This window comes from Taudactylus pleione, unplaced genomic scaffold (assembly GCF_031769625.1).
Source record: "Taudactylus pleione unplaced genomic scaffold, aTauple2 ptg000026l, whole genome shotgun sequence".
Classification (NCBI taxonomy): Eukaryota; Metazoa; Chordata; class Amphibia; order Anura; family Myobatrachidae; genus Taudactylus; species Taudactylus pleione.
The window spans coordinates 38,352,568-38,379,922 of record NW_028284428.1 but is presented as its reverse complement, the minus strand read 5'-3'; the positions used below and the strand labels follow the sequence as shown (position 1 = coordinate 38,379,922).

Here is a 27,355-nt window from a genome sequence, read left to right as displayed (position 1 = left end):
CACTGGGCGATGATTTCCCTCAGTTTCTCTAAGAGGTTGTCGGCGGTGTGCCTCTTACTGAAACCGGTGATACACAGCGTAGCCTGCCTTGTAACGAGCTGGCGTTTCTGAGATGCTGCTACTGGTGACGCTGCTGCTGTTGCTGCGTAAGGTGATACATCTACCCAGTGGGCTGTCACAGTCATATAGTCCTTAGTCTGCCCTGTTCCACTTGTCCACATGTCCGTGGTTAAGTGGACATTGTGTACAACGGCATTTTTCAGGACACTGAGGACACTTTTTCTGACGTTTCTGTACAGTCTCGGTATCGCCTGCCTAGTGAAGTGGAATCTAGACGGGATTTGGAACCGGGGACACACTACCTCCATCAATTGTCTAAATCCCACTGCACTAATGGCGGATACCGGACGCACGTCTAACACCAACATAGCAGTCAAGGCCTCAGTTATACGTTTTGCTTCAGGATGGCTGCTGTCGTACTTCATCCTCCTCGCTAAGGACTGTTGGAGGGTCAATTGTTTAGTAAAAGTAGTGGTGTTCCTACTTCCTCTCTGGGATGATGAACGACTCCCAGCAGCAGCAACAGCAGCAGCGGCAGCAGTAGGCGTAGCAATGCAGGATCCTCCAGAGGAATCCCGGATAGGAGAGTCAGTCATGCCAGTGACATGGCCTGCAGGACTACTTCCGATCCTGACTAAGGAGGAAATTGACGAGGAGGGAGTTGACGGTGTGGTTTGCAGGCGCTTGGATACAACAGGACAACGGGATTTAGGTGTCCCTGGACTGCTTACGGTCTTAGCCAAAGTTTCTGAACTTGACAGTAACTTTTTATGAACGCGCTGCAGGTGCCGTATAAGGGAGGATGTTCCTAGGTGGTTGACGTCCCTACCCCTACTTATTTCACCTTTACATATGGTACATATGGCAAGACAGTTGTTGTCTGGATTTGGATAGAAATATTGCCAGACCAAAGAGGTGGAATGTTTGGTCTTCTGCCCAGGCATGACCGTGATGGGCTTTTTCATCCCACGGACAACAACTGTCTCCCCCGGAGCCTGATTTAAACAAACCACATCACCATCAGAATCCTCCTCGCCAACTTCCTCCTCAGCGCCAGCTACACCAGTATCCTCATCCTGTTGTACTTCAACAGTGACATCTTCAATTTGCATATCAGCAAGTGGACTGTGGGTGCTCCTTTCAGCACTTGCAGGGGGCGTGCAAATGGTGGAAAGAGCCACCTCTTCCCGTCCAGTGCTGGGAAGGTCAGGCATCGCAACCACCACCACACTTGGACTCTCCTTGGGGATTTGTGATATCTTCTTAGAAAGCACAGTTCTTCGCTGTGCTTTTGCCAGCTTAACTCTTTTGATTTTTTTAGTGGGAGGAGGGCTTCCATCGTCATGTGAAGCTGAACCACTAGTCATGAACATACTAGGGATCGACCTTAGCCGTTCCTTGCCACTCCGTGTCGTAAATGGCATATTGGCAAGTTTACGTTTCTCTTCAGCTGATTTAAATGTCTTTTTCAAGGTCATTTTCCTGAACTTTGCCATTTGGGATTGTATGTGCCCTCTACTATGACATTGGGCATCGGCCTTGGCAGACGACGTTGATGGCATGTTATCGTCTATGTCATGACTAGTGGCAGCAGCTTCAGCACTAGGAGGAAGTGGTTCTTGATCTTTCTCTATTTTATTTTTATCGGAGAAAGTTTGGTCCTCCATTTATGTTATATCGATTTGATATATACGTGCGGCTAAACACAGAAAATAATTTTTTTTTTGGTTTGGACTGGAGTGTACTTTGGGGGTTACAGCACCCTTTAACGGTCAAGCCAGCCGGCCCTTTACTTATGACACAGGCGCACGCTTGGCACTACTTTGTTGATGCACGTGCGGCTACTGCGCACACAATTCACAAACACAGAAAATAATTTTTTTTTTGGTTTGGACTGGAGTGTACTTTCGGGGGTTACAGCACCCTTAACGGTCAAGCCAGCCGGCCCTTTACTTATGACACAGGTGCACGCTTGGCACTAATTTGTTGATGCACGTGCGGCTACTGCGCACACAATTCACAAACACAGAAAATAATTTTTTTTTTGGTTTGGACTGGAGTGTACTTTCGGGGGTTACAGCACCCTTAACGGTCAAGCCAGCCGGCCCTTTACTTATGACACAGGCGCACGCTTGGCACTACTTTGTTGATGCACGTGCGGCTACTGCGCACACAATTCACAAACACAGAAAATAATTTTTTTTTGGTTTGGACTGGAGTGTACTTTCGGGGGTTACAGCACCCTTTAACGGTCAAGCCAGCCGGCCCTTTACTTATGACACAGGCGCACGCTTGGCACTACTTTGTTGATGCACGTGCGGCTACTGCGCACACAATTCACAAACACAGAAAATAATTTTTTTTTTGGTTTGGACTGGAGTGTACTTTCGGGGGTTACAGCACCCTTAACGGTCAAGCCAGCCGGCCCTTTACTTATGACACAGGCGCACGCTTGGCACTACTTTGTTGATGCACGTGCGGCTACTGCGCACACAATTCACAAACACAGAAAATAATTTTTTTTTTGGTTTGGACTGGAGTGTACTCTCGGGGGTTACAGCACCCTTAACGGTCAAGCCAGCCGGCCCTTTACTTATGACACAGGCGCACGCTTGGCACTACTTTGTTGATGCACGTGCGGCTACTGCGCACACAATTCACAAACACAGAAAATAATTTTTTTGGGGTTTGGACTGGAGTGTACTTTCGGGGGTTACAGCACCCTTTAACGGTCAAGCCAGCCGGCCCTTTACTTATGACACAGGCGCACGCTTGGCACTACTTTGTTGATGCACGTGCGGCTACTGCGCACACAATTCACAAACACAGAAAATAATTTTTTTTTTGGTTTGGACTGGAGTGTACTTTGGGGGTTACAGCACCCTTTAACAGTCAAGCCAGCCGGCCCTTTACTTATGACACAGGCGCACGCTTGGCACTACTTTGTTGATGCACGTGCGGCTACTGCGCACACAATTCACAAACACAGAAAATAATTTTTTTTTTGGTTTGGACTGGAGTGTACTTTCGGGGGTTACAGCACCCTTAACGGTCAAGCCAGCCGGCCCTTTACTTATGACACAGGTGCACGCTTGGCACTACTTTGTTGATGCACGTGCGGCTACTGCGCACACAATTCACAAACACAGAAAATAATTTTTTTTTTGGTTTGGACTGGAGTGTACTTTCGGGGGTTACAGCACCCTTAACGGTCAAGCCAGCCGGCCCTTTACTTATGACACAGGCGCACGCTTGGCACTACTTTGTTGATGCACGTGCGGCTACTGCGCACACAATTCACAAACACAGAAAATAATTTTTTTTTGGTTTGGACTGGAGTGTACTTTCGGGGGTTACAGCACCCTTTAACGGTCAAGCCAGCCGGCCCTTTACTTATGACACAGGCGCACGCTTGGCACTACTTTGTTGATGCACGTGCGGCTACTGCGCACACAATTCACAAACACAGAAAATAATTTTTTTTTTCGTTTGGACTGGAGTGTACTTTGGGGGTTACAGCACCCTTTAACGGTCAAGCCAGCCGGCCCTTTACTTATGACACAGGCGCACGCTTGGCACTACTTTGTTGATGCACGTGCGGCTACTGCGCACACAATTCACAAACACAGAAAATAATTTTTTTTTTGGTTTGGACTGGAGTGTACTTTCGGGGGTTACAGCACCCTTAACGGTCAAGCCAGCCGGCCCTTTACTTATGACACAGGCGCACGCTTGGCACTACTTTGTTGATGCACGTGCGGCTACTGCGCACACAATTCACAAACACAGAAAATAATTTTTTTTTGGTTTGGACTGGAGTGTACTTTCGGGGGTTACAGCACCCTTTAACGGTCAAGCCAGCCGGCCCTTTACTTATGACACAGGCGCACGCTTGGCACTACTTTGTTGATGCACGTGCGGCTACTGCGCACACAATTCACAAACACAGAAAATATATTATTTTTTTAGCACTTGGGGGGAGCACCCCTGATGGACAGAGCACCCCCTGGACAACACTACAGCACCCCTTTAGGACTGGGACACTGCACAGGACTTTGGAGTGGACACAGCCCCTATGGAGAACTGACTGCACAACACAGTCCAGCCAGCCCCTATGGACTTTGAAGTAGTGGACACAGCCCCTATTAACAACAGCAGCACAGCACAACACAGCCAGCCCCTATGGACTTTGAAGTAGTGGACAACAGCAGCACTACACTACACTACACTACACTACACAGCCCTAACTCCCACCCTCCCTCTTCACTGTCCACAGCCGAGTGAGAAAATGGCGCCGACGCGGGTACCTTATATAGGATCCAAAACCCGCGAGACTCGGAAGGCGGGATGATGACGTTTTGCCTCGATTTCAGATCCGAGTCAGGCGGGAAAAGTCGAGCCTGACTCGGATCGGACTCGGATCGGGGGGGCTCGGGGGGGTTCGGATTTCAGAAATCCGAACCCGCTCACCCCTAACACATTGTAGATTCAGACACAGACCTGGCACAGGAAAATGGTACTAGGAGATTCTACTCGGATGACTTACTGAGTACATACACTGTGATTCCAGACGCAGAACTGGCACAGGCGGATGATACATTGGAGATAGTACTCGGGTAACGTACTGAGTACACACCCACACCGTGGGTAAACACTAGGAGAGTATCGCTGGAAGAAAGGAGCCTGGAACATGGAACGCTGCAACAGCTAGTATACACTGAAAGTAACGACATTGTACAGGCAACTTCCTGTTGTCTGGAGCCCGGCTAAATACCCTAAGGCAGCAGTCCATTGGAGGATAGTGTCAGCTGATAGCAACCAATGCTACCATTGGGTAAAGGGCTCATCAGCTGATGCAGACTGTCATGGCTGCGTCCATGATGGTAACCGCAGGAACCAAATCACGGAGTGAGCACATGGATGTCCTAGCAGACCCCAGGTATAATCCTCAGCGCGTCACTTGCTACCGCACCTGGCGTCTGACCGCTGGAGAGGTCAGGGGAAGTCGGCGCTGAGGTGAGTAATGGCCGATCCTAGGCCACAACGTGACAATAGCTTTTTGCCGCTAGCTAACACCATCTCGGGATGGTGTTAATTTACTCGCAATGGGCATATCACTGTAACCAGAGGTAACCCATACCTGTCCTTGCGGCCCAGTCACAGCAGCTGATGTCTAGCATCTTGCCAAATTCCATGGTCATGACTGGCCGTTACTATGAATTGATGTTAGTGGGACCCCAACTTTGGGGTACTGCAGCCTGGCAATGAGTGCTGCTGCAAAGGTCTGGCCACTGCCACCCCCCCTGCATTTTGCCCAGGTTGTGGAAGAGGTGGGCATGCCCCTCAGACTTTGGGTCCCAGTAGTGTTGGTAAACAGTTTGGCCCAGTCGCTGCTTTGTTTCATGGAGTGGTGGTGCGGGCCCACCTCATTGCCTGTTGCAGTCTCTATTGTGGTCTCTGGGGGTTATAGGCCAAGCCTTAGCCTGGGGCTGGCGGCCACCCAGTCTATTGCAGATTCCCCATGGAGCCCCATTGTTCAAAAAAAAAGGCAGTGCAGCTCTTGCTTATTTTGCCTGGACAGCCATGTTGGGGTGCTGGAAGCATTGCAATCTCTGTGTCTCTATTGCTGTGAACCCAGAGGTGCCTCAGATTCCACTTGCCAGCCTGGGTACTCCCTTTTTGCTGTCTTATGACTTTCACGGTCAGTTGGTTACTCCACCAGTTTTGCCCCTTCTCTGCATCTCATCCATTTCTCCTCCCCCATCCCACTAAACCCTGTAGCCTTGTTATTGGCAAGGGGCTGCAGGTTTTTGCCCAATTCTGCCATAGCACTTTCCAGTGTTCCTTTACAGCATATTTCTGCTTCATGTTATGCCGTATAGTACCCCAGACTATTTTCCACTGCAAGTCCTAAGGTTGGGATAGCGGAGTTGGGTTACCTCGTTTGGACACTGCGCTAGTTGTCGTATAGAGTCGAGTTTGTGATTATAGTAGCAGCAGTGATGATACCTTGAGGTCATGAGTTCACCAGGTGAAGATTGCATGTCTACTAGAGTAGCGCTTAGTGAGCAAAAGTTTATTGGTCAGTCTGGATCTGTGGAAGGCACTGAGGGCCTGATTCAGAGCCGGACGCTATTTGCGCTCGCTCGTTCAGAAAAAGGGGCCGGCTATTTAAATTGAGCGCTCGCTCTTTGCGGTCTGTTGACGCCTCTATGTCTGAGCGAGCGAACGAAACATGCGCTCGCTATTTTGTAAAGACGCCCCCTGGCCGCTCGCATCCTACGTCATCTCCGCTATTTATTTGATTAATCGAGTACATCGAAAGGTGTCTGAACTGCTCGCAATGCTTGTGGTAGGATTTTCCTACCGCAATCATGCGAACAGTTCAGGCTAAGAAACAACCAAGTGACGTGGTCGATGACGCTGCTTTGTTAATTATGCACACCCTTAAAACACCCGTTTTGACCGTTTGGCACGCCTGCGTTCGGATCAGCACTCCCCGTTTTCAAGCACCTTCCCCTGTTACCACCCACAAACGCCTCATCCTGTCACTCAAATTAGCAGGCACTCGCTATTTTGCGAGCGCTCGATTTTTGACCGCAATGACTGGTTGGCGCATGCGCATTACGACCCATACGCATGCGCAGATGTGCGAACATCGCTCGGAGCGAACGAGCGGCCGCTTGCAAGCCTGCTCTGAATCAGGCCCTGAGAGTGGTCAATATTATTCAGTGTGCTAATTTAGCAGTCACAAGCTGATAGAATACATAGGCAAGGGGTGATAGGGGGCATAGGAGTTTGAATGGATGTTACACAGCCGAGATGCGTCGGTTTTGATATGCAGCAGGGTCAGGGGATTCCAGGTAGGGGACAATACACACTATTGGGCCAGAAGAGGGGGAAGTATCTTCCCTATAATAATAAGCAATGCACCTTCCTTTTGCTGCTTTCATTAATTTTGCACCCAAAGTTGGCGTTCGAACAGTCTGTCACACCTGTGTTCATCTAACCACCCTATTACCTCCCCCAAACACTGCACAGTTGTCAATCAATGTGCTGTTATTTGTTGTTTCTGTGTGATCGCAAAAAAATCACCCACACGTGCGTATTGCAACTGCAGCGCATTCGCAAAACATTGGGCAATTTACAACCAACATCATTATTGCAACCACTGCTGAATAAGGCCCTTAGTGTTGTCTAAAAATGTGGTTGGGAAATGAACACTGACACAGCACCTTTCCCATCCATGTATTGGGTTGGTTATTGCGGCCATTCTGGATAAATATGGTTGAGTGGTTTACCAATTATTTGAGGAGGCATTAGGGAAATACCTCCCAAATCTCAGCAAATCCCATTATAGGGATGGTTGGGAGGTATGGCATAGAGTAGGAAGAACTATTCTATTCCTACACAATCAAACCCTTTAACTCAAATAACTCTAGTCCTGGAAAGTTATTACAAAACATCAGTAAATGTTATTAGTAACTAATCTATATAAGGCGACTTGTATTTTAGGTATTGTGGTCCTTTTAAAAATGCACATTACTCACATCAACATAGAACATATTGATTCTTATAAGCACTGCATTAAAATGATTATTGCAATTATAACCTAATTAGCAGCTTTTTATTTCAACATAACTGATTCTCTATTTTGAAGGTTTTGAAAATTTGTCAAAATATGAATGTCTTTCAGTAAGAAATCAGGCTGAGAATAGTGCAGACACGATCAAGGACATGGAAAATGGTGACCTGCTTTAATGAACAGAAAATTGCTTCCAACACCAGACCTGAAAGAACTGAACAAGAAACTGGATAAACAATAACGAAGAGAAAACTAAACATAATAACATAAATGAGGTTTCTTTGTAATTAACACAAAAATTGAAATTCTGCTGATAAACACATGATCCTGGGGATCCTGTCTCTATTATACATACAATATATTATTTCACTCTCTGCTGCTTCATTAAGTATATTATGGAAAAATAAAATTATTTTAAGTTATTACAACTGATATCAAAGAGAATGTGATATCATTATCGCTGTGTTCATATGCTTTCTGTGCAGATAGCATACCTCCCAACTTTGCTGCTTCTAAAGCAAAGAGAGAGGGCATGACTATGGCACAACGGGATGTGTCCATGGGCTCTATTTATTATCATTATTTTTACTAAAATAAAGTGAAAAAGGGTGTTTTCACACCCCTTTTCACATTATTTTAGTTTCACCTGTAGTTATTACAGGGCAATTGGAGTAGAATTAGTAAAATTCTACTCCAACCCCCCAGTATCACTTATTTTTAGTAAAGCAGATCGCATTTCCCATAATTGCAATGGGAAATGTGATCCGACCACAGTTACTAAAAAATAAATTGTAAAAAAATACCGGGGGGAAGCCCTGTGATAATAACGCCACCTGGAGGTGGCGTTATCCAGGGTCTCCCCCGGTTACCGGGCTCCCACTCTGCTCTAACGGGGAGAGCAGAGGCGGGAGCCGTCGGTACCAGTAATCAGCTATGTGGTTTAAGCAGACCGCAAGCTGATTACTGTAAAAAAAAGAAAAAAAAAAATTAAACAGTTTTTTTTTTACTTACCTGAATCCAGGGACCGGTGATCAGGCCTCCGGTGATGGCTCCTCTCCGGTCAGCTGCTGGTCTCCCATAGGTACACTGGGGCCCGCGGTCATCAGATGATCGGGCCCCAGTGCAGTATGGGAGATCACCTGATCGGGAAGCCAGGAGAAGATCAGCAGGTAAGTGTAATGAAGGGAGGGGGGTCACGCGGGTCCGCGATCGCAAGAGGCGGGGCTTAGCATCGGGGGCGGGGCTTAGCGTCGGTGGGGGGGGTAGTAGCGGTGGTCGGTCGGCGCATGCACGGGCTCTTAGTCGCTGTATTTTTTCCGAAAATACCGCGACTAGAGTGCGGATGGGATCCGCAGGGACAGAGCTTTATCGCAAGCTCTGTCCCTGCAAGGGATTTATAGTAAATCCTTGTGATATTGCCTGAATTCGCAATGCGAATTCACTCGGTAATATCACACTACAATCCGCATTCAATATGCGGATTGTAGTAAATAGAGCCCCCAAATCATGATAGGGGCATGGGCACTACCCTTACTATAGGGGAAGTTAGGGGACCTGATATCATAGATCAGAGAATGTTATAAGGATTGTTGCTGTTATGTTAATGTTGACTAATGTAATTTGTACACCAGCGGCTGCAGCACAGTATACTGTCAATTACATCAGTGTGCCTCGGTGAAATCAGAGTGAAATCAGAGGTTTACAGTATCCTCATAGGGCCTGTTTTTGTGGATATACCACAAATAATAATTGATAAATAGGCCTCATAGGGGCGTATTCATCATAACTAAAAAAAATCAATGGAGGTAATTAGTTTTAGAACAGGCATGGAGTTCTACTTAACTACCGGATGAATTCATCATTCCTCCTCTCCATCAGTATCTTTTCCGAAAAGCTGTCATTTTTGCAGCTTCTCAGGAAAAAGATAAGTTTCCCTGCCTAGTCCTCCCTTACCGCAGCTGTGATCAGTGCTGTGCATGCGCTGTAACATTCACAAAATCGGCACATGCGCAGCACTGATTACAGATGTGGTAATCCTGTGTCCCCCCAACCCCCCCCCCCTCCATTCACCTCCCTGTCCCCTACCTACCTGGCCGCAGCAGCCGTGGACCCTGACCTCCCGTCTGAAGAGGAGAAAACGGTAAAGGTAAAAAAAAAAAAAAAACTTTACTGTGTTCTGCCGGGAGAACAACAGTCGGAGCAGCATCTGGAGCTGGAGGAGGAACGAGGGAGCGACGGAGGGAGCCAGAGGAGAACCTGCCCAGCTGACAGCAGGTAAGTGTAACCCGCTATACTCCACCTGAGAGTGGCGTATAGTAACACCATCAAAATCCAAAAATACATAATTTTCGTAATTTGATGAATACCCTAATTTCTACATCCCCATACTAATGTATGGATAGTGAGGAAATTAACGCAGGCGGACTTAACCAGGAGATATCAGTGATATCTCCTGTGTTAAGTGTGTTAATGAATACTAAAATAACCGTAATGAAGGAAAATGTCCTTAAAACCAATATTTTAGTGTTGATGAATAGGCCCCTTAGTGTTACAATTGAATTTCTAATTAACTCACAAAATGATGCAATTTCTCTACTTTAACGTATGTAGGGAGACATTGGGGGCTGATAGTGTAGAGGATGTATACTCCCACACAGCATTGGTCACAGCTCCTCTGCTTCTCACAATAGGCCCTTGATCATTTACAGCCCGGGCACATGTGGCCCTTAATCCGGCCCTTTTTCCATGGAATCAGTGCTGATGGTAATTGTATGATACAATAGCAGACATTGTTGTACTACAACCACCACCAGAGCCGTAATTAGGGTAGTGCAGCCTGTGCCATGGCACGGGGCACAGCAGAGCAGAGGGCGCCAATTGGACCTGTCAATTTTCTGTTTATTATCATCCTCACTTTTAGCTTCCTCTTCTTTTATGCCCAGCTTCTCCTGGCTGCCCGTATTTCTTCCCTGGCGCTTCCCCACGAGGTCATGGCCCTTTTTTGTGTGTGTATCTTATGTCACTATTTGAAAAGTAAGGGGGGTGGGGGGGGGCGCCAATGCTCTTTCTGGCACAGGGCACCAAAAATTATTACTGAATATGGCTAATATGTAATGTTTTAAATACTCCTCTTAGAACAGAAATCAAGGTTTGTAAGCCACAGAGCAATTAGTTGATTTGGTTAATTTTACAGTAAAGTGTATACTGTTTGGTAATAACATTTCTAATCTGTCCCTAGAAACAGATGGTAGCTGTGACTGAAAGCCAATTTAAACACACAAAGTAAATGGTGTAATGTATCATTTGCATACATAAAATCAATTTATGGAATGCAGGTTGCCTTTTGTTGGACGTGTGATAATCCAGTACATCCAAACCTGACGTTCCTTCATTTCTCAGGATACTAATAATATGGCGCACAACATAATTGTATCACAGGTGCCAGAAGATATACAATTAGATCTCCCTTAAATCTCTTTTAGTCAAAATACATATTCAAAATTTAAACAAATTTGTCTTTTATTTTACATACTAATCCACAGCAGAACTCTATCTTCTCCTCCCATGCCCTTCTCTTGTAAAAAACTAAGGGTAAAATATGTAGCTCATTATTTTATTTAGCTAGCTTTTGCAATCTTGAAATCTGCCACAATATGGTTTGCTATTCTCTTGGGCTACAAGTGTGCAATCTCACTCATTACAGATTTCTATTTCACACATCGAGGCTCCCCTTTCTCAAGCTCCGAAAAGCGTTTAGGGGGCGGCTGTTGCTTTAAAAAGGAGCATGGAAATGCTCTGGATGCGCTCCAAGACACACGGGCCCCAGCCGACGAGGAGGCTGTGATGCTTTGCACTTAGCACTTCAAGCTACAAGATTCTGCCACATGCTGATAACCTGCTGCTTGAATTACCACTTGCCAGTCTGAAGCACACAAATATCTGCTGTAGTGTATGTGTTGTCATATGTTATTTCTTTACACTCTGAGTCACGGGCATCAGCGTCTGTCATACGATAGCATTCATTTTCTGACAATGTTCACCTTCCCTGCTAAACACAAGTTCTGCCTTCCCCAAGCTTGTCTTTATCTGCTGACTCAAAATTAACTTGGGGTGTCTGTTCCTTGAATTGCTCTGTAATTATTTCAAGCACTCTTCGCACACGCTTCCTTCTGTAGCGAGGCTGAAACAGATGCTGTCTATGGAGATTCTCCCAGAGCCCTTTAGTTCTGAATAGATCTTCGTTCTTTCTTGTAGCAAAGACACTGAAAACAATTAAAAGTATTTCACCTTGATCGCTAGAGTGGATTTCAAGGTAACCCAGGACATTTCCGATTTCAAACCTATTTTTAATAGTTTTTTCCAATTTTTGTACAGTTACTTTTGTTATAAGGGAATCCATACTAGATGCGATATCCTTGTTTGATTATAAAAATTATGTGTGAAACACATATTGCACATTTTCGCTCACTTTTATTTTATATTACTATAGTAACTTTTGACACCCAGCAATACGCAAGTAATTAAAAGATTCTTAATTGTAGATCTGTATTGCAGGTGGTCAACTGGGGCACTAGCACTATGGTCCGCAAACAAATGATGTCCGCACACAAACTAATTGCCCCCCTCTGCTTTAAAATAGAAACATTAGTTGGGAGCAAAATGGTGTGTGTGAGGGGGGGCTGCGGACAAAAAGGAAGCTGCAGAGAGCTGTTGCTTTACTCATTCACGTAACTGTTGCTGATTGGTATGGCAACACAATGCTCTGCAGTGCCAGGCAGTGAGGATTGGTAAGGCAACACAATGCTCTGCAGTGCCAGGCAGTGAGGAAATCAGAGCATACTGTATATAAGATGTGGGCATATAGGCCAGATTTAGAGGTGGACGGAGGTGCCGAAGCAACTGAGACTTTTGTGGAAGCTGCAACTGTGCATTTATGCTAGTGCAGCAGCCAATGGGTTTCCTACTGAGATGTCCACCGGCTGCAGCTCCAATCCGCTATGGTGCCCTGAAAGTCGCACCATTGAGTGGACATCGGTTGCACCACCAGACATGGATCTCCATGCAATTCTGATATGCATTTGCTGGCAGTAACCATCAGGACGCATGCGCAGTGCCCAAATACATCCACCTCTGAATCAGGCTCACAATGTAGACCAGGGGTGGCCAAGCCGCGGCTCTCCAGCCGCATGCGGCTCTTTAGGTTGCATAAGGGCCACAAATACAAGGGGTACTGCATAAGGGGCAAAACTACAGGGGGCACTGTACAAGGGGCACAAATATAGGGGGCATTGCATAAAGGGCACATATACAGGGGGCACTGCATAAGGGGCAAAACTACAGGGGGCACTGCTTAAGGGTCACTACTTTAGAGGGCACTGCATAAGGGGTACAAATACAGTATTTTCAATGTACTGGGCTCTCCCCCAGTGTGACTAAAACGGTGGCGTGACACAAGGTCATGCTCCTGCAAATGTCATACCAAAGGCGTGCGCACAAAAATGTCACAAGGCGACGCTCCATTTTTGCGTGTGGCCCTTCGACACGCGCATGCTATCGGTTCTTTAGCTTGACTATAGATACTTTTTGACTCTAACTGACTGGTTGGTTGGCCACCCCTGATGTAGAACAAATAAATGACTGGTTGGCCATCCCTGATGTAGAACAAATAAATGACTGGTTGGCCACCCCTGATGTAGAACAAATAAATGACTGGTTGGCCACCCCTGATGTAGAACAAATAAATGACTGGTTGGCCACCCCTGATGTAGAACAAATAAATGACTGGTTGGCCATCCCTGATGTAGAACAAATAAATGACTGGTTGGCCACCCCTGATGTAGAACAAATAAATGACTGGTTGGCCACCCCTGATGTAGAACAAATAAATGACTGGTTGGCCACCCCTGATGTAGAACAAATAAATGACTGGTTGGCCACCCCTGATGTAGAACAAATAAATGACTGGTTGGCCACCCCTGATGTAGAACAAATAAATGACTGGTTGGCCACCCCTGATGTAGAACAAATAAATGACTGGTTGGCCACCCCTGATGTAGAACAAATAAATGACTGGTTGGCCACCCCTGATGTAGAACAAATAAATGACTGGTTGGCCACCCCTGATGTAGAACAAATAAATGACTGGTTGGCCACCCCTGATGTAGAACAAATAAATGCAGACATGAAAACAACGGGTAGCGATGGCCCTATTCGATATCTGACAGTCTAAGACAGAAAAAGTGAGTGTGGCTAACAGTGGAAATTGTAACAGTTGTAAGGGTGTACCCAGTGCCGTACTAAGCTGCCTTGCTTACACAGAGCAAGAAGCTGGACATCAAGAGCATCCATGAGGTGGGGCATCTCCCCAAACACCTTGCAAGCTAGAGAGAGGTTATTTTGGAAAAGCAACCGTGCCACCACAACAGGGCCGGATTATGCACAAGGCAATACAGGCAACTGCTTAGGGCCCTTTGGAACTTAGGGGGCAAGCCTGCCGCCAAGCAGGGGGTGAGGGTCTGTGAGCAACTGGGGCAGGAGGCCGTGATCGGGGGAGTGGAAACATATCCAGCTGTGAATAGAGAAGGGGACCAGCCGCAAACTGGGTGTGTGGCATAGGCGTATGCACAGGGTGTGTGCACACCCCTTGCGCAGCCTCTACACTTACCTAAAGCATCTCACACTGCATCTCAGCAAACTTCCAGGGAAGATGTCTGGCTGATGTGAAACTGCTGTATCCAAATAGAGCATTTCCACATCAGCCATCTTTGATTGAAAATGAGGCTGCCTCTTACCTGGGAGTTGGCAACGAGTTGGGTACAATATCCCGCCGGTGATCAACCCGACAGTCACAATACTGGCAGCGGAATCCTGATGGTCAAAATGCAGATGAATTTTAGTGAGTATTCTAACCCTAAGCCACCCCTTCCACAGCCTGACCCTAACTGTCCCCTTTGTCAGCCTAACTCTATCTGCCCCCTTCAGCAGCCTTACCTTAACTGTCACCTACCACAGCCTAACCCTCCCCTTAGACCCTAACCCTGCTGCTGCTGGTATTTTGAACATTGGGATGGTCACTGCCAGGATCCTGACTACATGCTTTTTAACAATGGAAAGGAGCAATAGTAGTGACCGCCACCCAGGTCACTACTATTGTAAATATGTACTGACTGCCACCCAGGTCACTATAGTATTGTAAATATGTACTGAGGAAGTGTAGGGGGTTGGCAGAGTGGGTAGTTTATTTGCTGGGAACGGGGTTGGTAGGGCTCATAGTGTATTTCCCGGACCTGAAAAGTTGGGTGGGATAGCCTAAGTTCCAGGAGAGGGGGGGGATTTATTGCTTGCACAAGTCTATGAGGTGGGGCAACCATGAGCGGAAAGAGTGTGTACGGTCGTGAGTAGGGGAAGAGGGTTAGTCTCAAACTAAGGATGAATGACCAGTGTCCATTGTTTTGACTTTTATGGCGGAGATCAGATGGTTTGCCGCCATCGATTGCTGTGAGGTAGCAAAGATTTTTTCTTTCCCCTCGATGCAGGGAAATGAAGCTTAGCCAACCCCCCAGCTGCACCACTAAGCGCCATTCCCTTCAGTAATTGACCCACTGCCTACAGTTCCCTGTTTTTAACCGCAAAAGCAGCTTCCATAAAGCGGCTGCTTAACTACCAAATTTACCAACCACGGAGTTTATCAGCAGAGGGATCCAGAGGATCACTCTGGGCAATGGCCGTCTTCACATGCGTGGTCAGCAGACCGCACATGTGCAGTAGGGTCCCAAAGAAGAAGTGAAGTGATCGCATTAGCTTCTAAAACATCACAGGAATGGGATCCTATCAGAGTCCCTGTCCCTTGATGTGATTTTTTTTTTATAAATTTGGGCTGTACATAATTTCTTATTGCTGCAATAAACAGTAATAAAAATTATTATTATAAGGTCTAAAACCCAATAATTAATATAAATATGTCCCTAAGATATTTTTGCATTGTCGGATGAGAAAGGAAGCCCTAAGCCAGTACCTTGCCTATGGCCCCATGAGGTACTATACTGGCTCTACACCCCATCAGCCAAGTACCCTGCGTGGAGGCCCTGTATATACCAGTGTGAGTAGTATAAGTGAGAGTAGGGTGAACTCTAATAAAGAGGTTGGTTTTCAAAGAGGGCTTCCAGGATTGAAGGCTGTGATATAACCTGATCAGGTATGGTACAGAATACCATAAGTTGGTAGCTGCAAAGTACAAGCTTTGTAAGCGGGAGTGAGAGATGGTCACCAGAAAGGAAGTGGGGGGGAAGGTTGTAGGCAGAAGTAAGAGAGCTTGAGATAGAATGTGTCAAGATATGGTTTAGTATGTATGAAGGGGTGGTGTCATTAAGGGTTTTGTAAGAGGCTATATTCAATTAGTGCTTGATACGTCTGATGTGGAGTAGTGAGAAACTAATATCTGTTTTACTGCATCATTTAGGATTGATTAAACCAAAGATGGATGGGTGAGAGGAGTACCAACTGGAAAAGATTGCAGTAATTGAGTAGGTGATTTATGAGAAAATTGAGTTTTGCTTGCATCTTGTGTAAGACAAAGAATGTATTCGAGCATCATTTCACAGGTAGGAGGCAAAGGACTGATGGCATAAACTATTATTTGAATAAAACATTTTTTGCAATGGTCAATTGTTTTTATTACATTTTTCATCTATTTTTAAACCTTTTTTCTCCCACATTAGTTGAACTGAAAATCACTATCATGTATTCCTGAAGAGCCTGGCCCAGTGATGCGGAAAGGTAACCCTTACCACTGGGGACCAAACACTCATCATCCTCCGTGAGATTCTCTTCAAAAATGATTATGATCAATGATTTTTATTCCAGTGATAAGCATGGATAAATAATGTGCATTATCACCTATCAGCAGCCTGCAGTTCCCGGGCATCACCATGGCCACGCTGCGGCTCAATTAGCTCTTAAGCATGAGTGGTACTTTAAGTAATTTAATACAAATTTTGGAGTTATTTCACATCACTCATCTTTACTCTCATGTTGTCATACAGGACCTCACAACTTTCAATGTTGTAAAATCGTGACAGACGTGTGTGACTAGTAGGTGTGGTCACATATCATGAGGGTGTGTCCTCCCCTTCTGACTTGCTGCTCCTTTTCGATTTCTTTAAAGGAAGCATTTGAATGTCTCACACACCTGCACCTGTCTACCACTGCTCTGCACAGTACCTATTTGAGACATTAAGGAGCCTATGTATCAATCTGTTTGTTACATAAAATTATGCAGAAACGGAAGTTTCTGCATAATTTTATGTATTGTTCCTATGTACTAAAAGCACAATTCAGGAGATTTCACAGAAATCTACAGCAAAGTTCTAATTAGCACTTCAGATCGCAGTCCCCATTATTATCAATGGGGACTATGGGCCTGATTCAGACCCGCTCGCGAGCGCTGAGCGCTCGCAAGCCCTCACGGCTCTGTCGTGCGCATGTGCGAGACCCGGATAGCGACGGACAAGCCGTTGCTCCAGGTCTCGTACCAAAGGGGGCATGCTGTCGATGGTGAGTGACAGCACGCCCCCTGTGGTGGGCGTGCCGGGGGCGAGGCTACCCAGACGGAGGCGTTCCCATGGGAATGCCTACCGTCTGGGACCGGCCAGACTGACATCACAAGTGATGTCAGTGGGAGCGCCTTCGGCTCTGATAGAGCCAAAAGCACTCCAGGGCTTGCGGCAACGAGACCCTACCACAAGGGTCTCGTCGCAAGCCCGATGGTCAGGATGGTCTTGACCATCGCGACCATCTTCCTGGCCGCTCGCAATAGCTGTGGGTGGTCACCCACAGCTATACGAGCGGCCAAAAATTAAGAAGGACGGCCCTGATTCAGAGCGAGCGCTCTGTCAGAGCGTCCGTCTCTGAATCAAGGCCTATGATCTGAGCCCTATGTACTGAACTCCAAAAAGCAAAGCTTTCCTGAGTTTAGCCCAGGTAGTTTACACCATCTTCAGATGTCCCTGCTAGTTATATCCCCGGCAAATTGTAGAAATTTTTCAGAGAAGTGAAAGACGTCTCCGGGGGAAACTAACATTGCACAGGCATACAGTGGCAGATTCCGGAGTAGGCCAGTGGCTGCGGGGAAAAGATTGAAAGATCTCTCTCCTGCACCTGGAGCCCCCATAGGCTTACAGTAGATTTAAACCATCTGAAGATGGTGTAAACTACCAGGGCTAAACGCCAAAAAGGCTTGGATTGTAGTCCCCATTAATAATAATGGGGACTGCAATCTGCAGCGCTAATTAGCACTTTGCTGGAGAACTGTAACATCTCCTGCATTGTGCCATTAGTACATATAAACAATTCATAAAATGATGCAGAAACTACCGATCCTGCATAATTTTATGTAAGAAACAGATTGATACATAGGCCCCTTAGTATTAAACATCACATTACACAAACTAAGGTTAATCAATGCAGTTCGCTGATTTGTGGCCTCACTGTCTGTCTCAGGACCGATGAACCTAAATCTTTTGCAGATCCTTTCAGTACTGACAGAGTTAGAGGGAGAAAATTGCTCGAACCTTTTTTCATTCAATCCTGGCAAGAAGATAACCATTAAACAAAATTCCATTCTGTGAGCATGCTAGTGAGTCTTTCATCTTGGCTCATCGCTTTTATTCCCTACATGTGCCTAGAAACAGACTGAGCAGGACCACACAGCTCGGCTGCCTTTCTCACTATTGCCTCTGCTGCTATCAAAGCAAAGAGATTAACTCATTGATGTCTGACCAGTTTCTGTTAGACGGAGGTCAGAGCCAAACACTAAGCAAGGTCACAGTCATTTAATAACTTATACTTTTCAAAAACACAATGTTGTTTTAAGCAATAAATGGGAATAACATTGTAGATCTAAGAAACTAAGCCATTCAACAGCGAGACGTACTGTTATAAATGTTCTTTTTTATTTTCTTGATTATAGATTTGGGACTTTTAAGTATTTTTTAAATCAAAATAAGTCATCTATTAGTATCAGGGCTATTTAATAAAGGCTGAACACAGGAAGTATCAGGGCTATCTCTTACATTCATCTTACTACCACCGTACCCATGACTCTCTATAGGGACTGCATTTTGGTAGAAAGCTGGGGCTCATTCATAAACATTTAGTCCCAGTCGGTTGCCTAGAGAACGGGATGCTCAGTTATTCTACAGCTGTCAGCTGTACACTCCTAGGAGATCAGTCTCTCATAGGCAATGAGGACTCAGCCTTTGCCAGTGATAGCTTTAGCTTCACGTTTTAAATTACTGTTCAAGGTGTGCAAATTCTGATAAAAGATGCGTGGAGTAAGACGCTGTTCTATTGAGGAAATCCACCAAGTTGAAGTCAGTCTCCACTATTGTCTTTCATTTATCTCCTTTCTTGGGGGTACTTGGGCAACACTGACACTAACTAACCAAAGGAATCACTACGTTGTACAACTAACAACCACTGGTGAGCAGTAGTGAAAAGTTTAAATAGAAAGGTATAGTAATATCTTATGTAGCGCTTCAGAAAGTGGTGATAAGCAGCGTACTGACAATACCTAGGTCCTAGAGCCATAACTAGGGGTGTGCGACCACTGCCGCCGCACAGCGTGCAGGGCAAAGTGGGCAGAACAGTCACCACCCCACGGCTCTTGTTTCTGCCTAGCAGGCCTGGAACGGTACCCTGCACTCATGATCACTGCTGCGACTCCCCTTGGAGCGTTCTTTAGACGTTACTGGTAGGTACTCTGCATAGGCAAACGCAGGGGGGGTCCAGTTGCTTGGAAACCCCCCTTCTCAATGTCACAAATGTGGATCTTTTAACATGTGTCAGCCAGTAAAAAATACACCTGTGCACCAACTAGGAGATTTGGAAAACATGCACTGTTAGGGGAGCACTGCTATAGACCATCAATAGGGTTAATTATTAATATACCATATAATAATACACTATCCAGTGCATGACGAGACCAATATGTACATATATGTCCAGGGCAGTACTAGATTCTTCTGCTGCTCCCCCAGACTTGGTCTAGTGCTCTGGAATGGAGCCCACATCTGAAATAAAAACATTCACCTCAGGCAGGATGGCCTGCTGCATCTAATGGCTAACTGTGATCACTGGTCCTGTGTATGCTGGAATTATGGCATACAATACACTTTGTATGACGCATATAAAAGCTGGTTAAGTGCTAATTGTGCCCTCTTCATGGACTGGCCACACTTGCTCAAAAGTCAAGCATTTGGAAACCCCCCTCTAGAAATCCTGCGTTTGCCACTGCCCTGTAGTCTGTGCTGCTGATTACAGCGTCCTCAGGATGCTCCAGTCAGCACTGCACTTACTGGTCCTGCCAGCCCCACCCACTCTACGCGACATCAGGACACCAGGCACTAAGGAGGCCGGCTTGCACAGGGCACTATTTAGCCCTCTTACAGGGGTATCGGTGAAAGCCGGACCGGGCAAGATTCCGGAATGCTGGACTGGGACAGCTCCCTGCAGCGACCTCTGCTGCTGAGGAGCTGTCAGCTGTATAATGCGCGTCCCCGAGTCCCCGTCCGGGGGTGTGTGTCAGTGACAGGCAGGGAGCGTTCATTATAGTGGCTCCCTGCCGGACCAGATGCCAGAACGCCGGAACGGACCAGCTCTGCTGCTAAGAAGCTGTGTCCGGGGGTTGTGTAGTGACAGCCTGTCACCGGGGGGGAGGGAGAGATTAAAGCCGGCTCCCTTGGACAGACAGCGCATTACAGCAGAGCTGTTCCGTTCCGGCGTCCCGGCATCTGGTCTGGCAGGGAGCCACTGTAATGATCGATCCCTGCTTGTCACTGACACAACCCCCGGATGGGGCGTCGGGGATGCGCATTATATAGCTGACAGCTCCTCAGCAGCAGAGGTCGCTGCAGGGAACTGTCCCAGTCCGGCGTTCCGGAATCTAGTCCGGTCCGGCTTTCACCTAATCCCCTCTTACAGTGCTACTAGGTCCTATCCATATGGACCAATACCACAGAGGTGAGAAACAAAATAATGGTATGTAGTGCTGGAGCTGTATCTTTGGGTGGGGTAGGGGAATGGTAGCATTAATGAATAAACAATATATAAATTTATATATGAATAAAACTTCCCTTATATGGTAGAAGTCTGCAGATTCTTCACTGTAGTTTTCATCAATATGAAATGAAAAACACAATTTCATAGCACACCAAATAAAATCCAACTGGATAATGGCATAAATAATAGTAAAAGAATGCTTTTATAGATGTGATGTGAAAAAAACTCTGATCCACTTAATAAGGTCTATATACCAATATAGTGAATAGCGATGCAGCATGAAAAAGTAAAAACATTTATTTAAGAATTCCAGAATGTAAAAGCAAGTATATATAATGTCCAATCAAAGGACTTTTACCAGATGGTTGGACAAAACAGGCAGATAGCAAAAAGTCTGAGGTTCCCGGAAGTCTCAGAACTCCCTGTCAAGCACACTGGATCTGGAGATATATCTCTATCATGGAGTCCAAGGAGTAGCTGTCAATGCATTCTTGAGATGTGAAAAACCGCTTCTCCAGTCAGAGTGGCTATCTTCCTTGGCTATCTTCTTTAAATAGCCTAGACTGGTTTCCACTATAACAGGGAAACCACAAGGAAGAGTTCATCTGTTGTAATGCCCGTTGCCTTTATGTGAAGGAGCAGCAAAAAACAGTGTTCACGCTCCGCTGAAGAGCACTGTGACTCTTCCCGTCCCCTCAGTGATAACAGAGATTAGGACCTCTGGAGTGGCAATTTTGTATTACAAAGGGATCAATATAAATGACAGGGTTCCTAAGACTTGGCCCCGTGTTAACTGTGTATAAAATATAAATAAAACAAATATTTTGAAACTAGGGACCTGATTCAGACCAGCTCAGTAAGATGCGTTTGCTCGTAGCTACCGGTGGTTCGCATTGTGCGCAAGCGTACGCATCACAATGCGTGTACGTGAACCACTACAAGAGATTGGGAAGCGTTCGTTCGCTGTGTATAGATAGCTCAGCAGAGTGAGTGACCGGAGAGGCCGTTTGTGGGTGGTGACAGGGGCAAGCTATTAAAGACGGGGGAGTGGAGGTGCGAACGCAGGGGTGCCTGAGAGTCTCAACTCCGTTTCAGAGGCGTGCATAATTAAGAGGCAGCATCATAGTACACGTCACCTGGCTGGTTTTACACTGAAGTGCTCGCAGTGCTTGTGGCAGGGTATGGTCAACCATAAGCGCTGCGATCGCATCCGAATGCTACCCGATGTACCGATGGTTGCATACAATTCCTGGAGATGACGTGCACAAGTGGGCGTCTTAAGACAGGCTGGTGGGCGTCTGCATACACAGAGCGATCGCACGCCAAGACATAGTGGGCGTGCTAATGCCTTGCCGTGCGATCGCCTGCCTTTGCTGAATTTGCATACGCTGGGTGCGAGCGGACGCATCTAGCGAGCGGGTCTGAATCGAGCCCTAAGTTTCACACAGTAAAACATTTCCAGAGATCCTGAGATGTGCACTGGGTAAGCAAGAGACCCATTAGCTACCTGCTCAGTCAGTTACGGGCAGCAGTCACATCCAATGAAGGGAGTGAAAACTTGGGCATGATTCGTGAAAGTTTGGGTGAAAAAACATGTGTATTATAAATAAAACTCCTACTCTACCGGAATGACTGGGAGACTCATGTATTTTAAGGAGTACTTCCATTCTCTTGGGAGAGGGATAGACAGGTGCATGCAGCATTGAAGGGATGTATTTATGAGAGAGGAAGGAGTCTGTGACATGGCTTAGAGGTTTGGAGTCTGCCATGGTTGCATTGCCCTCTAATAAATTGGCTAATGATTGGGAAAGCCAGAATCTTCTTTCAATGATACAAGTGCTGACAACCTCATTGAGTTTAAAAGACTCAAAAGTAGGGATGTGCGCCGACCTCCATGTTTTGGATTTGGGTCTGTATCTCCTTCAAAGTTTTGGAAATGGATTTGGTTTTGCAAAACCACCCTCAAGTGTTTTGGTTTTGGATCTGGGTTTTTTAAATAAAAAATAGATAAAAAGTTTTAAAAACAGCTATAATCATGTAATTTATGCAATCCAAAATTCAGATTTAAAATCCAAATTCCGAACAACAAAAAGATCAGAACCACGACCCGGATTTACCCGGATCTCCTTAAGAGATTAGAACCGCGACTCGTATTTACCCGGAATCACAAAATTCGGGTGGATTCGGAATCCTGGAGAAGCGAACTGCACATCTCTACTTAAAAGCAAGCGCTTTGGGTGGGCCTTCTGGGGTAGGTGGGATATAAAGAGAAATGGGTCAGGGTAGGATTCTCTCCCTAAACCGGATAACAATCATGTAGCCCCATCAGTGCTGTGCGCAGTTGCCTTCCCTACCCAAGTCTGTCCAACACAAAGCTTGACAGGCAGCACGAGAAGCTTATTTGACTTCCTGCCAGCTATCCACTTTAGACCACATGCCCGCTGGTCTTGTCATTAAGCAGGAAAGGGTAGGTGTGGATTTTGTGACTCGGGGCCTGATTCAGCAAGGAATGCACGGATGCAGACGCACGCAATCGGTCGATTATTTGACATTGAGCATGCATTGCAGTGCGCGTGCGTGAACCAGATATTGCGATGGGAACTGTGTTTGCAGAGGAACCATAGACCCAGAGCACAGTGAATGACAGGAAGTGCCGTTTGTGGGTAGTGACGGGATGGTGGCTGGGCAAACGCAGACGTGCCTGTGCGTTTGGACAGCGTTTCAGGGGCGTGCATAATTAAGCACACAGGAAGTCTTGCTATGTCTGCGGGAGGGTCAGGCCAACCACTATTGTGCGTTTGGGTTAGATGGTTCTCGATGTTACCAATGTTTTCGCTGTCTTGCCAGATATAGAGGACCCAAGTAAAGGGAAGTGAGTGGTATTATGCAGTGCTGGGCGTCTGCTTGTTCTGTGATTGCCATGCGTATGCATTCATTAGCATATTCTCGCAGCAGCCAATTGCGTGCATCTCCATCCGTGCGTTCCTTGCTGAATCAGGCCTCAGCACCTTGTAGCTAAGATACTGCCCCTACTGCAGGAGCAGTTGAGTTATATGCTCTGCTGTTCTACAATGCAGGGTAGCATGAAGGGTAATTTGAACCCACAAATAAACACTACTGCTGGAAGCATTACAAGGAATTAAAAGGGATGGAGGCAGACTAATATTTCTTAATTATTAGTCATTCCAACTCTAAACTAACTTTGGGGTCGTTCAGGGCACGTGCCCTGGGTGCAATGGCAGGCCCAGCAGAGGGGGGGCGCCGCCGTCCAGGGCATCGTACCCGCGCCACCCACCTGCCACCATTGCGCTGCAGCCGCCCGCCACCAATGTGCCGCCGAGCATGCCCGTGGTGCTCTGCGGTGTTACTGCAGCAGCAGCTCCCACTTTGTTAGGGCTGCTGCCGGAAGCGTGACAGCGATGCCAACGTCCTGCTGCCTAGCCTCACCATCCCCGCGGCTCCCGTCTGAAGATGAGGAAGGGGGGTGGGCAAGAGAGACACACAGGGATACTTAGAATGAAGGCGGAGTGGAAGGGACACACAGAGAGGCATAGAATGAAGGGTGGGAGACACAGAGAGGCATAGAATGAAGGGGGGAGACACATAGAGAGGCATAGAATGAAGGGGGGGAGACACAGAGAGGCATAGAATAAAGTGGGGGTAGAGACACATAGAGACATAGAAAGAAGGGGGGAGACACAGAGAGGCATAGAATGAAGGGGGGGAGACACATAGAGAGGCATAGAATGAAGGGGGAGACACACAGAGAGGCATAGAATAAAGTGGGGTAGAGACACACAGAGACATAGAATGAAGGGGGAGACGACGCAGGGGGGGGAGATGATTGTATGGCTGAGATGCAGAGGGGAGGTGATGGTGTGGCTGAGAGTGGCAGAGGGCAGGAGGTTACACAGGGGGCACGAATCTGGTTGAACCGCTGTTGTATGATGACGACCTTGGTAATATTCCTACACAAACAGGCATCTTCCGGACGATTGACCTACATGAATAGTGTTTACCGACTGAAGACATCGTCTTCCCAGGGAGGATACATTTCTTCAGAGGTTCCACATTGTGAGGAACAACCATATAGGAAAGGTGCATATGGAATGGAAAGGAATGTTCCCAGAGTGATGAGAAATGGGTGGCGTGTCATGTTGGCACACCCCATTTTCAGTAGCCATGTTCCTTCCGGAATGTGGCCATGCCCATTGTTTGCCGCGCCTAGTTTAGTGTGTGTGTGTGCGCCATTCTTCATCTGGGTTCCGGACTGTAGATAGCCAGTAATTAGATAGACACCAGATGTTAGACAGTCAATAGGTCGACAGGGACAAAAGGTTGACAGGGACAAAATGTCGACACACTAAATGTCGAAATGTAAGAAGGTCGAAAGGTACAAATGGTCGACATGGTCAAAAGGTCGGCATGAAAAGGGTTAGGCACTTACCCCCACAATTAAGGTTAGGGACTTACCTAGACTAGAGTTAGGCACCAGGAGGCTTAGGCACTAGAAGGGGAGGTTAGGGTCAGGCACCTACCCCGACGGTTAGGGTTAACGGTTAGGCACCAGGAGGAAGGGTTAGGCACCAAGGGGAGGGTTAGGGTGCATATTAGGGCTAAAAATAATTTTAAAAATCATGTGTTGACCATTTTCATGTCGACATTTCGACCACGTCAACATTTTGACCCTGTCAACCAATTGTCTGTCTAACATCTGGTGTCTACCTAGACATGGTCTATCTAATTACTGTCTATCTCTTATACCACACCACTTCATCTTGCCCTGGGCACCCAAGACCCTAGTTACACCTCTGCGTCCGATTGTCTTTATGTTGTATGTACTGATGTAGTATGCATAGGTGTTCCAGTTCATTTTTATATTCAAATGACTCACTGGGCCTGATTCATACCTGCTCGCGAGCGCTCGCAACGGACCTGGCTCCGTCGTGCGCATGCGCGAGACCCGGATAGCGACGGGCAAGCCGTCTCTATGGGTCTCGCTTCAAAGGGGGCGTGCTGTCGATGGTGAGTGACAACACTCCCCCTTTGGTGCTGGGGGCGTGGCTGGCCAGACGGAGGTGTTCCCATGGAAACGCCTACCGTCTGGGGCCGGCCCCACTGACATCACAAGTGATGTCAGTGGGAGTGCTTTTGGCTCTGATAGAGCCAAAAGCACTCCAGGGCTTGCGGCAGACAAGACCCTACCACAAGGGTCTCGTCGCAAGCCCGATGATCGCGATGGTCTTGGCCATCGCGACCATCTGGGCTTACGATGAGACCCTAAGGTAGAGTCTCGTCAACCTTATGCCCCAGGGAGCTTCCTGCTCTGTTTGAGCAGGAAGCTCCCCACTGACATCACTGATGATGTCAGTGGGGCCGCCCCCAAATGACAAGCGTTCCGACAGGAACGCCTCCTTTTGGCCGGGCACGCCCCCGGCCTGCCCAGCAAACGGAGCGAGCTGTCACTCAACATCGACAGCTCGCCACATCTGCTACGAGACCCCTAAGGACGGATCATCTGTCGTTAGCCGGGTCTCACGCATGCGCACGATGGAGCCGGCTCCATCGTGCGCATGCGCACTGGAGCAACATCGACCTGGCTGCGAGCTCGTAGAGCTAACGACCGGATCTGACTAAGCTCCTTTATCCTGCTGTTAACAGACATTAGAAGATGAATAGAAGATGGGTAGATTGTGGCCGTAAAGGGGTACACATGGTGAGTAACAACACTTTTTTGGAAGCTCTGGGCCTGATTCAGAGCCGGACGCTCTGACAGAGTGCTCACTCTGAATCAGGGCCAGCCTTCTGATTTTTTAGAGCAGCCTCCTGGCCGCTCACATTGCTGTGGGTGACCACCCACAGCTATAGCAAGCAGCCAGGAAGATGGTCGCGATGGTCAAGACCATTGCGACCATCGGGCTTGCGATGAGACCCTTGTGGTAGGGTCTCGTTGCCGCAAGCCCCAGAGTGCTTTCGGCTCTAACAGAGCCGAAAGCACTCCCACTGACATTACTTGTGATGTCAGTGGGGCCGGCCCCAGACAGTAGGCGTTCCCATGGGAACGCCTCCGTCTGGGCAGCCACGCCCCCGGCCCGCCCACCGAAGGGGGCGTGCTGTCACTCAACATCGACAGCATGTCCCCTTTGGTACGAGACCTGGAGCGACGGCTTGGCCTCACTATCTGGGTCTCGCGCATGCGCACGACGGAGCCGGCTCTGTCGTACGCATGCGCACTGGGCCACCATCGACCCGGTTGCGAGCGCTCAGCGCTCGCGAGCGGGTCTGAATCAGGCCCTCTGTCCCAGTGTCCCATCGATGATGCATGTGGTCATTACTGAATTAGGATAATTATGACGAGGGGGGAAACTCACCAGTGAGCAGTGAGCGATACAGGTATAGAGGTGTATGAAGGTCCCGTGGTCTCAGCATTAATAGGAATGTGTTATTGCTGAACACATTCACATATCAGGAGTAAATCTGGTACTGATATACTGGACCCAGAGCGTACCGATGATCTCACCAGTGAATAAGAAGCAGTTTTCTGTTGTAATCATCTGACCGTGAGTAAGAAGCAGTTTGCTTCTTACTATCACTTTGCATTTGGTTTTTGGTCCCGGTGAGTGTGCCGAGCATGCACGGCCGTCGGCTTGCGCA

General features: G+C 47.3%; 1 protein-coding gene across 3 annotated transcripts in view; it reads right to left on the bottom strand.

The window, feature by feature from the left end:
• Positions 1-27,355, bottom strand: part of LOC148539318 (uncharacterized) — an 896,509-nt gene that overhangs the window by 22,891 nt on the left and 846,263 nt on the right. Inside the window, exon 13 of one of the 3 annotated variants that reach the window (XM_088451554.1) lies at positions 14,437-14,512. The exons of the other annotated variants lie outside the window; for them this stretch is intronic. Coding sequence (XP_088307680.1) covers positions 14,437-14,512 — 76 coding nt within the window. The remainder of the gene's footprint in view (positions 1-14,436; positions 14,513-27,355) is intronic. 3 annotated transcript variants of the gene reach the window in all.